Source organism: Peromyscus californicus, unplaced genomic scaffold (genome assembly GCF_007827085.1).
Source record: "Peromyscus californicus insignis strain IS unplaced genomic scaffold, ASM782708v3 Scaffold_3__1_contigs__length_106647218, whole genome shotgun sequence".
Classification (NCBI taxonomy): Eukaryota; Metazoa; Chordata; class Mammalia; order Rodentia; family Cricetidae; genus Peromyscus; species Peromyscus californicus.
In genome coordinates this window covers 93,297,296-93,309,310 of record NW_026294551.1, presented here as the reverse complement: position 1 = coordinate 93,309,310, position 12,015 = coordinate 93,297,296, and the positions used below count along the sequence as shown (strand labels likewise).

The following is a 12,015-nucleotide window of genomic DNA, read 5'->3' as shown; positions in this document are numbered from 1 at the left end:
CGAAGGATCTTGACTGACATAGGCTGAGTCTCCCAACATCCACACAGAGATGAGGCAGGGGATCTCTTCTTAGCTTTGTATCTGCAGCTCTTAGCACAGCTACAGGCACATAATGGGTGTTTAATGAATGCTTTTTTAATGAATTAGCAGTGAGGACATTTCCTCTTAGGGAGCTTTACATGCCAGTAAGAGGAGAGACTCTTCACTGGTGGGTAGCCCTTTATCAGTGCCTGGGATGGCTGTATGTTTTCAAGTCTGAAGTCAAGGAGATGGAAAGGACAAATTTCATGGTCATTATATTTTTCCTTATGTTTTGTAGAGTCACTTTGTGGCATGTATGACAGCCATCTTAGACCAGATGGGTGACCAACACTATTCCTTCTACATTGAGACCTTCAAGACCAGCTCAGACCTTGTGGTAAGTCTGCAGAACATGGTGGGGGAGGGCAGGCAAGAGATAGAGAAGAGGGGCATGGCATACCACACTCCTATTCTCATGAGTTTGGGGCAAGAAGATCCCCCTACAGATCTCAAGTATGTGTGTTGAAGATTATGACATACATGTGTGATTCCATATCTTGTATGACTCATTTCTAAAATGTATCTTCAGTCCATTAGAGTTCAGTGCTGAGGCTCCCACATCTAGATTCCCATTAGCAAACACTCATTGATGAATCATGAATGCTTTGGAGTTTAAGATCATGAGTGTTGGAGTCTGAAAATTTTGCGTTGGAATCAGCCACTGTGACCTTAGGAAAGTTAACTTCTCTTAAGCCTCAGTTGGTTTGGTTTTGATTTTTTTTTTTAATCTCTGAACTAGGATGGTAGTATCTGTGTCACAAGGCTATTACTATCATAGGAATAATAGTAAGCACTCAGCAAAAGTTAACTATCACTGTGCTGTGACGAATGTACAGAGAAAGCTGGTTCCTGAGCCCAACTCACCTCTCAGTATTCACCCACTGCGCCCACCACCATCACCAGGCCTTTAGTGAACATTCAGCTCTCTGCCAAGCATCCAGTATGGAGTATATGACTGATCCTCATGGTAACCTTGGGAGGTAGACATCACCCCATTCTGCCGATGTGGAAGCTGAGACCTTAGACCACAGAGGTGACTTTTTTCTAAAAGCAAAATTTGCTGGAAATAAACCAATGCCATTTCCAGAATTTCACAATTTAGCTTAAAGCAGTGTTTTTGAAATGATATAGTATATAGTCTCCTTACTACCCTACCATAAAGACACACACACACACACACACACACACACACACACACACACACACACACACACACACCAAACAGAGCTGATCTGCTTTTATCTATGTCATATATTGGGTTTTAGGTGAGATTTTCTTTGAACAGAATCTGCAGTGAACATGACTTGACACGTACTGCTTAAGAAAAAAACTGCAGATGGGCGGGTTCACTCTGAGTTCGAAGCTTTACCTAAACCACCTGGGGATCTGGCTTCATTACCTGCAGCTCAAGACACTCTTGGTACCGGTGGTTCTCGACTTTGCTGACTAGATTTGTGCTGAATTTATTTTCTCTAAAGATAAAGATGAAGGTTAGCCTGCTGCAAAATCTGCTGGAGAATGTTTAAATCCACTTTGAACCTCTTTAAAAGAGAGGAAGACCCTTGCTACATCCCTTCTTTAGGAGCTTATATGCATGTGTGACATTTGGATTAGCTGTGCCTATGCATTGCTAATTAGATGTTCATTTAAATAATAGTGTTTGCTCAATGACCTGAGACAATACTATATAGTGTGGATTATTTACCTCTTGAACACATATTTAGGAAGATGATTACAAAATCATCAGCAAATACATTTGCTTCTTTATTCTTTAAGACAGAACCAATAGTACTTTATTTGGAGAGTCCATTTTTAGTTATTATTCAAATTCCACTTGTGTCTGGTGAGGCAGAGTCTTGGTAGCTGACTTCCAGTTGCAACCTATTGTTATGACTTTGAATTCCTTAGCAAAAACCTGTCCCCTTCCTAATCTGACCCTCTAAAGGAAAATAAAGAAGGCATTTAAATTGCCACCAAGATCTAGACAGGTGCAGTCTGTCCCTGTGACATGGGGTGACAAGTGTGCTCGGCACTTTTGCAGGACTTCCTGATGGAGACATTCATCATGTTCAAGGACCTGATTGGGAAGAACGTGTACCCTGGTGACTGGATGGCCATGAGCATGGTTCAGAACAGGTAAGCGGCCAGTGCTTCTGGAGTGCCCAACCTGTGTGCTGGCTACCCAGGCTTAAGAACACCAGCAGTCGTAGATGGGAGAGAAGGGATTAAAGTGTTGAGAGACCCTTTCCTTTCTGAGCTCAAACACAAGAAAGAGCTCACCAATCCTGAAGCTACTCTAAATAGCCCCCATTCTTCTGAGGTGCTCATGTTCCCATTAAAATAGATACTCGGTCTATGATAAGAGAATTTTAGGGAAGCATTACATGATTATATTAATTTAAAGTTTATTTAAGATAATAAAATATTTCCTGTGCCATAGGTTAGATAAGTGTCCGACAACTTTAAACAGGTTTCCACATTACAGGACTTGGGGGAGGGTGCTTTTAATATGCTAATATGATTTTCTAAGATGAAGAAATAGGAGAGAATGTTTTACAGATGCCTTTGGAACAATGTAGGGTACAACTTACACATTTTTGTTTGTATCTGTAATACCTACTTATATCTCATAGAATATCAGTGTAACCCAAAAATAATTCAGACCCCCACATGAGCGATCACAGCCTGGGATAAGCCATTACAAATGCTCCCAACCTTCACTGTTGTCTCTCCAATGCCATCTTGCCAGGTGAATGCCAGTCCCAGCACTAGGCCACTCTAACAGTCCCTCCCTCCACTCTCCTGTCCCCAGCGTCTTTTGCATGCTGCACTTCCCGGTTCCCCTGATCTGTGTTCTCAAGTCTCACCTGTGTCCTCTCTTCAGCAAGGCCTTCTCAGCTCCTCCCCTCCTTTCTCCCCTGTTCCTTCGGCTACTTAAATTTATTTCAGGTCCTTACTGTGGAAAGCCCTTCATCTCCCCGGGGCTTCTAGTTTTATCTCCCTGTACCTACCACCTCTGTTCTCCATCATGCAGGCCAAGTATTGGCTGACAGAGACAGAGATGTCCCCAGAGAGTGGTAGAGAAGAAAAACCAGAATTTTCTTTACTGAAAGAACTGGAGGAAAGACTATGCACATTTACATATTAATGATTTTGTCATTGGATAAAGTCTGAGAAGATCTGTCTTCTGCATGATTGCAAGAGCTGATTGCAATGCCTGCTGATCTCTGGAAAATTGTTCTTCTACTCCCTGGATGCCCAAGTGCCCATCGTGTGAGAGACACCTGGCTACAGTACCCTCAGACTAGCTTTAGGACTGCAGGAGGTGAGGAGAGATTTGTCAAGGCAGAGGGGAAATCTGTCTTTACATCTCTGCTTACTATAGAAAGAGGGAGCTCTCTCAGAAGCACAGTGCCAGGGAGTATCCCATCCCTAGCCTAGGCTAACCCCAGATGGTTCACATCTCACAGGCTGAAGCTGGCTCTAAGTGAACTAACATGCCAGTGACGATTTTCCCAGGCACATTGTGGGTCAGAAGTAGACTCCTCCCTGGCCCTGTGTCCTACCAGCTTCCTGAACTTCAGCCTTTGTAGATACTTAGATCATCATACTTGGAAGGGCCCCAGGCTTGGTTTAGTGTTCATGTGCTACCATCTCTTGACTCATAATAAGTTTTAGACAATGGGACCCCCACTTTCATTTTGTATTGGTTCTGTAAGTTGTGTAGTTGCTCATATGCCAATGGTGAGGTGAGGCATCTTGGATCGAGGTAGGGGCTGCTGGCTATACTACACATAGCCCTTCACTGTGTGCCAGAAGATGAACAGAAAGTCTGTCAAATTATATGAAGCATCCAAGAGATAGTACAGGAGTCATTTGCATTTTGGGTATGTCCAGCTTCTCCAGCTGCTTACTTCTTTGCACTCGTATAACTTTCTACAAGCCGTGGCTCTGCCTCATCCTTTGTCTTCCTCCAGACTAGACTCCCCGTGAGATCACTGAAAATTTCGAACCCAGTGGCCCCCTCATGGCAGGAAAGCCTGTTTCCCCTTCAGTGTTAGTTTATATGTCCAGTTGGCTGCTATCCTCATGGCCTGTAACTGATTTGCCACAGGACTGCTCAGTCTCTACACAATTAACGAACGTTTCAAGAGCAAACTTCGTGTGCAACTTGACTCTGTGTATCTAGTCCTAGTACAGAGCATGACGTGACATTCATGAACACGTACACTGATATTCTGTGTCCACAAGGAACTTCCTGACTGGGATTTTTAAAGGAACCTGGACTTTTGAAAGTAGAAAATGTACTGGTTCAGATCATTTGAAAACCTCAGAGATCTGGTTTCATGCTTGGCTGTATCCAGGTGTTCAGATCATGATAGAAGAAATCGATGCCTCTCCCTCAATCTTGTCTCTGTTGGCTTCATTCTCAAACAGACACTCCCTTTAGAGGGGTGAAAATGCACTCTACCAGTCGCAATGCAACCATTTCATTTTATTATGCATATGCATGTTTTGCCTGAATGTATGCTGGTGAGCCACTTGAGTCCCTGATGCCTGTGGGGACCAGAACAGAGTATCAGGTCCCTGAAACTGGAATTATGGTCAACTGTGAGCTGCTGTGTGGGCTGAGAATGGAACCAGAGTTCTGGAAGAGAGCAGCTAATGCTCTGAAGTGCTGAGCCCTCTCCACGAATCTTCCAAGAGAAGCTTTTTCTTTTTTTTTTTTTTTTTTCACATTCCGTGCAGTGTAATAGTGTAATTTCCAAGGCCAACCTTCAAAGTCTGGTTTAGGTTACCTGTGGCCGAGAAATGAAAGACATTGTTAAGTCAAACTTTGATCTTACGATCTGCCTTCTGAACTGGAGGTAGTGTGGCCAATCTACCCAAACAACAGGCAGCCAGGAAAGTAACAGAGAAGGTAGTTCTCCAAAGAAATCTCTAGAATTGCTGTAAGTAGGAGGAACAGGTTACTGCCAGAAAAGGGAGCAGATGACTTGAGCTAATACAAGGCCAGGAGTGGAGTTCACCAGGCAAAGTTTCCCCTTTTGCTTGTACCATGCATTCTGGGAGAAGTACTTGGTGATCTGTGTGAGCAGGTGTTGGGACAGGCAGTGGAGCCATTATGTGTCCCAGTTTCATTTCAGAGGCTGTGATTAAATATCCTCACAAAAGCAACTTTAAGGGAGAAAGAATTTGTACGAGGCTTCAAATTCCTGTGCCCAGTCTGTTACTGGAGGGAAGTCAAGGCAGGGACTCTGAGCAGCTTGCCACAACTAGTCAATAGCAGATGGGAAATGAATGTGTGTATGTCTGTGCCTAGCTGGCTTTCCTGAACTCTCAGACTGTCTAGAACACCCAGCCCAGAGAATGGGGCCACTCACGTTCAGGGTGAGTCTTCTTACCTCAAGTCAATGAAGAAATCCCTCAGGAATCTGCCCACAGGCAAACCTGACCTAGACAGTCCCTCACTGAGACTCTCTTCCCACCTGATTCTACACTGTGTCAAGTTGACAATTAAAATGATTGAGAAAATTAGAATGGAACACAAGGAACTGAAGAAAGTGGAGTTGCCTCCTAAATAAAAACAGTTATGGCTCTGGGCAGTGAAATGCATGCCTTTACATTTCAGTGTCTTATAAACTCAGGCTTGAGGGTACAACATGGACTTCATGTAGCCCAGGTTGACCTTGAACTCACTATGCAGTTAAAGAAGATGATTTTGAATTTCTGGTCTTCCTCCCTCAATCTCTCAAGTCCTGGGATTCCAAGCCTGTATGGCTGCCCTGCCTTTCCCAGAATTCATTCATCCTCCTGGAGTGTTGGCTTCCTAATCTGTGGAGAGAGGATAACCATGGGCTTTGTGTTTTTCTTTTGGGTTGGATGGAGCTGTTCTGAAGCACCACACACAAGTCAGACCTCTGTAAGCCGAGTGTTGGCATCACTAAGTTGATGACAACTTGGTCTTGGACTGCTGATGTCACCTCCCTCTAACAATGGTTGTTCTTGCATTAGAACAGCTTAGTCTATAGATTTCTTTCATATTCTGGCTACAAGGATGTCTCCCTTAATGGAGCTCTTGAGGGTTGCTCATAACATCTGTATTTTGCGTGCTATTTCATAGCTGATATTAATTGAGCACCTAGATCAGCGCACTGTTATAAATGCTTTGCATGCATTAGCTCCCCCTCTTCTCACAACAACCTTATGAGGTAGGACCACAACCATCTGCATTTCATCAATGACAAAGCTGACTTACTCATGCTGCAATGCCAGTGAAAGAGAGAGAAGACATTCGACCTGAGCCAAGTTCTGAAGCCGCGTTTCTTCACCTTGTGTACCAGAGACATTTATCTGAAGAGCTTTGAACAGACATCCAGACAGCAGCCCGAAGGGGAGACAGCCTGCCAAGGTCATGCAGCTACTTTGCAAAATATACGCAATCAGAACCTGCACCATGATTTAGCCTAGTGGGGCACTGACCTACGATACTATTTCCTCTTCCCCAGAAAGAAACAACCCAGTTACATAATGAGTGAATCCCTAAGTCAGCCTGGGCATTGTAACTAATTAACTTGCTTTCCTTATTTTCCTCCCTCTAATCCTTTCTTCTTTCCTTGATCGCTGTCTCTTGCCCTTTATTATCTGTGTCACTGTAGTTAATCTATTACCACCTCTGATTTATGCTTGCATGTGTGTATCGGTTGTCTATTACCTGTGCTTCTGTTTGTTGGTGGAGGGAGGGTGCTGTCCACTTTGAATGTCTCCCCCAGGGGTGTGCTGTTTGTGTACGTACGTGCAGGTGATGACATGTTCTACTGTAAGAAACACTTTCTGGTAGAGCATTTTTCCTTTTTGGTAAGATGCAGCATTCAGCGTGCTCTGATTTACATGACATGTTTACATTTTAAATGATCAAGTTCTTCATAATGCTGTAAATTAACACAATTATGCCAGGAAACCTCTCTTCTCTCTCTTGTGTCTGTGCCTCAGTCTGGAATCATAGCACTTCAAGGGGGCTAGGGATTTAAACACGTTTCTACAGCTTCTCTTAGAGCAGTCAATCAACGTTTATTGAGTGTCTAAGGCTCTAGGGAGGGCACAGATCCATTCAGGCTACGATCCTGAAGGCTTCCTTCTAGTAAGGGAAATTCCTTCTAGTAAGGGAAATCGTAAGTTTGACCACAGAAACATGTCCAAGTCCTGCAGTGATCCTCATGAGAGCCGAGTCCAGAGACAGTATGGAGGCATACAGGCTAATGACTTCCTGGGTTCAAATCCTGTGCCCTTCATTAGATAGTTATTGACTTTGGGGAAGTCACTTAGCTGCTCTGGACTCAGTTTTCCTCACTGTAAAATGGGATTAATCCTCATTACAGAGGATTGTGGGGTTTATGAAAGGCTAACTGGCATAAAGTAATCGGGACAGAGTTGGCACATAACAAGAACTTTATAGCTATTGGTTTTATTCCTGTGGTCGGGATTCATCTAGAACTCTCTGCAGAAGAGGCAAACACAGGCTGGACCTTGACTATCTTTTTCAGTGATCCATTTCAAGATAGAGTGTCAAGCACATAATAGGTGCCATTTGGGTCAGGGCAGACAGTTCTAGGAAGCTGCGCAGACACCGCTTAGCACTTACATCGTGTGACAGCAAATTGCAGGTTCCTGCTGCCTACCCAAGGCTATAGTGAGTATTCCTTCTCGGAGTCCCCACCTCCTGTGATACACCTCAACCAGAAAAGAACAGGGGAGAGAAAGACAGAGGCAGAAGATGTGTTCTCGCTTTATTTTAATGTGTGCGTGTGAGTGTGTGTATGTACATGTGTGTGCACACATGTGCATGCGCACCAGTCGACACGTGCCATGGTGCGTATGTGGAGGACAGAGAACAGAACACAACTTGAGGGAATCAGTTCTCTCCTTCCACCATACAGGTTCTAGGGACCAAACTCAGTTTGGCAGGCTTAGTGACCAACACCTCTATCTGCTGAGCCTTCTCGCTGGTCCATGGTTTCTTTACCCCACACAGTACATCTAATCTTGAAGTGCAATTGGCTAAAAGAATCCAGATTTGGTGAGCCTGCTGCATCCCTGGTGCTGAAGACACTTTAGGTGAGCTGTACCCTGACAAGCTGGGATATGCTGCCTCTCCCTAACCCAGTGGTTCTCAACCTATGGGTTGCAAACCCTTTGGGGGTTGCATATCAGATATTTGCATTATGATTCATAACAGTAGCAAAATTACAGTTATGAAGTAGCAACAAAGTAATTGTATGGTTGGGGGTCACCATAACATGAGGAATTATATTAAAGGGTCACAGCATTAAGAAGGCTAAGAACCACTGCTTTAACCTCCTGGTGCATGAACTTTGAGGCACTGTGATAGGTGCAGCTTAAGGATCCTGGAAAAGTGATGCATGCCAGGCTCAGGGGAAGCATAAGAGTTCCACCCCCTCGGCAGATCTATTGCGTCCATCCTTAAGTTTTGACCAATAGAATCAGCTATACCCTATGAACCACAGGGCAAAGGAGAGTGGGATTCACAGAAGTCCGCTGCTCCCCTGGATGGTTCTCTCCAGAGGAGGATCCTCACTCTCTTTTCTGCTTTTATTTGTGTCATACAACTTGTTACCGTGGGGTGGCGCTGTGCTGTCACATCACCTTACTTCCAGCCTCAGATTCCCCCATTGCTGGAGGTGGTGGCAACCAACTTAGACCCGGAAGAAGAGTGCCTGACATTTGCCCTCCGTGTGCAGAGGCCCTGGACTCTAAATTGCATCTTATTGTTTCTTCACACTTGGCTCCTCTTGTAGATGATGCCAGTGAGATTCTGGGGAGGTCAAGGATGGGAGCTGACCCGGCCAAGCTCACTGCTGTCCTTGCAATAGCTCCACGCACTGAGCCTGGTGCAGAGTGGACATCCTGGATACCATGCAGCCTGCTAAGACACCATGGATAAGAGGTGTTCTGCTGAAATTTGAAAATGTACCTTGCTTTAAACAACTTGTGCTTCTTGTTAAGAACAACAGAGAGTTGAGTGTGTTTTTATTTCTATCCACTTCAGAACAATTTTTAAAGAGGAAAAAAGCCTTGCGCTTCCTATCTTAAATACAACTCAAGAGTTAAGTGGGATTTTTACATTCAGTTTATGGCTATCAGAGAAGCCAGGGGGAGGGGATACACCTGACTCTCGCCACCACCAGCACGTGGCTGATCAGTCTCCAGTCACTAGTCTAGCCTCTGGGCACCCCAGACAGGTTTAAACTGACAACCTAAATAGTGTCTATTCTGGAGTTACTGATAGCTTTGTTGCTAGCAAGAACGTAGAAAGCCCTCATTTGGGTATCACATTTCAGCTTTTGAGATGTTTATACACAATATGACAGTCACTCAATGCACTTCCATCTAGAGAATCAGATAACTAATCTTTAAGGAGAAAATATAGATGTTGTTTCAAAGGCATCTTAGCAAATGGCAAAGAAGCAAAACCAAAGAAATCCTGCTCTTTGACAGCCTGACAGGGTGGTGGATTTTGTGGGATTTTCCATTTCTGTTGCTGTGTGGTCCTACCTGGCTCAAACCTGGTTGCTGGATATTCCTTGTTTGCCATTGTCTTTTCAACTACTTGTGCCTGGTTTTAGAAGGAGAACTGGGCAACCGGAAGGATTCAAAGCTCTCATGACCACGGTGTAGCTCCAGGATCTGGGTTGGGTGCTCACTGGGCACTTACCCATCATTCCCTGCAGCAACTCCAGGGAATGGTTTCCTTACCACTGTGCAGTAGAGAGGAACTGGAGACTTCAGAAGGATAGAACATGACCCAAATCCACAGAGCTGGAAAGTGGCAAAGTCAGAAATAACATTTAGGAGTATGTGCATGTTCCAAATTCTGTGATTCCAACACCGGAATATGCTGCCTTTTCCCCCTGGCAAACAACATGTTAAGTATTTAACGAATTGCTGACGCAGCCCAATTGACAAGCAGGGCCCCACAAGGCAAATACTTAAGTATTCCTCATGTTCAACAACCCAGCCAAAATATAGCACCAGCTTTTATGCACAGTCCCCTATGTCCTGTGAGCATGACAGGACATAGACAACCACTCAATGCACTTTTATTTTCTGGAATTTCTCTGGCTTCAGGGTGCTCAGTACATCTGCCTGAGGGGTGTGTGTGAGTGCACTGATCCCTTGGAATGAGTGACCAACCCAGGAACAACTTCTCACCGCTGAGGGACAGTGAGAGTGGTACCAGTAGCCCAGCTCACTTGTCTCATAGGAGGGGTCACTTCTGACGTGCAAATGTGTTGTTTAAGGTCTCTTAGTGGCTCCTAAGCAGAATGGAGCTCAAATTATTACCCACACTCATCAGCACTTCCTGTATTGGCCTCCTCTGTTGCCTCAGGCAGGCTGTAGGTATTTGCCAGAACCAGCCATTCAGGGGACAAGGAGATATTGATTGCCTGCTGCTCATCAAAGATGGCGGGACCAAGGTGTCAGAGTGTTTGCCCAGCATTCATGAGGCTCTGAGTTCAATCTGTAGTCCTGAGAAAAGAAGGCACAATCACAAGCGTAGGCACACAAAGGACCCTTGGCCACATCTCAGTTGGAAGGCAGCTGTAAACCTCCAGAAGAGTAATGATTATGGCTTTGTCCCCATCTGGAGCAGGGGGTGAATGGAGTAGATGGCTCTAGATCTACTCTGAAAGCAATGCCGAGGATGTGCCCAGAGAGGCAGAGTGTTGGGTAGGAGACAAAGCCAAAGCCAATGTTATCAGGGCTGAGTCTCGTTCCTCTTCTGGGAGCAAGTGCAAGGGGGTGGGTGTTCTTCACTTACATGGGAAAACTACCAAGAGAAGTGGGAGTGGGACAGAAGGTCTATGAGAGTTAGCTCTGTCAAAAGCAGAGAGCTGGGGCTCATGAGAGGCCTAGGATGAAGACACACGTTGGGAAAGCAAGCATGTAAGCATGAGATGTTCCTAATCCCTAGGGAAGTGTGACGTGATGGAGGAAACAGACACTGGGCCATTCAGATGCATCCTCCGGGATCACATAGGGCGCTGCAGATGAAGCTGCAAGGAGCATGCTCAGGGCCCCGCCTTGTGGTTGGCCCATGGCCTGAAACAGAAGTTTGGCTCCATGGAGACAGCTAAGATGTCAAGTGTGGTAGGAAGAGCACACAAAGTGCCCCCAGAGAGTGAGAAAGTGGGAAGTGATCTATGCACCGGAGAATAATCAAAGGTTTTAAGGAGTAGTGCATTCTGGGTGTTTTCGACCTGCAGCCCTGCCTGGGCTTCATATGTCCCAAGATAGCAATGAATGTGTGCCAGGACATTTATAGATGACGAAATCACATCACATACTCCAGAGGTTGGACAGGACACCCTCAAGTATACACCAGGAAAGCATAATTTTAACTTAGAAGAATTGGGACAGGCTATAAAATGAAAACATGTCACTAAGTACTCAGGAAGTGACCTGAATCACAGGGTAATAGTGAAATGTAAGCATAGGAAGAAAGGTCAGGGCCAAAGCATGAAGACCAAAGCTTGCCTGGTCCACGGGCAGTGGAGAATCAAGGAGGTCAGTGATGGGGCTGGGGTTGTTCCATAGGACCTGGTGTCCCTGGGAATGGCAGGGCAAGAGAAGGGAGGCTGTAGGAACAGTCAGTGGGGAAGGAAGAAGAGAACCAGGTGATTAGGGAGATGGAGAGAGTGTACTTTTACAGCAGGTACCAAAATGTGAAATGTGGATGATATTTAACTGGTACTGGATCTTGGAAGGAGGACTAGAAAGAGGCACTTGAAGGAGTGCGAGGTGTGTGGAAGAGTGATCATAGGAACATAGTCTATTACAGAAAAAAATCCAAGAAACCACAAAATGGCCCATCAATAAGAAACTGATTAAATAAACAGTGATGCAGCCAAAGAG

The 12,015-nt window shown here is 45.0% G+C and overlaps 1 protein-coding gene across 1 annotated transcript in view; it reads left to right on the top strand.

Moving 5' to 3' along the window:
- Dock2 (dedicator of cytokinesis 2) overlaps positions 1 to 12,015 on the top strand; it is a 419,530-nt gene that overhangs the window by 329,294 nt on the left and 78,221 nt on the right. Inside the window, exons 28-29 of the mRNA XM_052759023.1 lie at positions 320 to 418; positions 2,123 to 2,217. Coding sequence (XP_052614983.1) covers positions 320 to 418; positions 2,123 to 2,217 — 194 coding nt within the window. The remainder of the gene's footprint in view (positions 1 to 319; positions 419 to 2,122; positions 2,218 to 12,015) is intronic.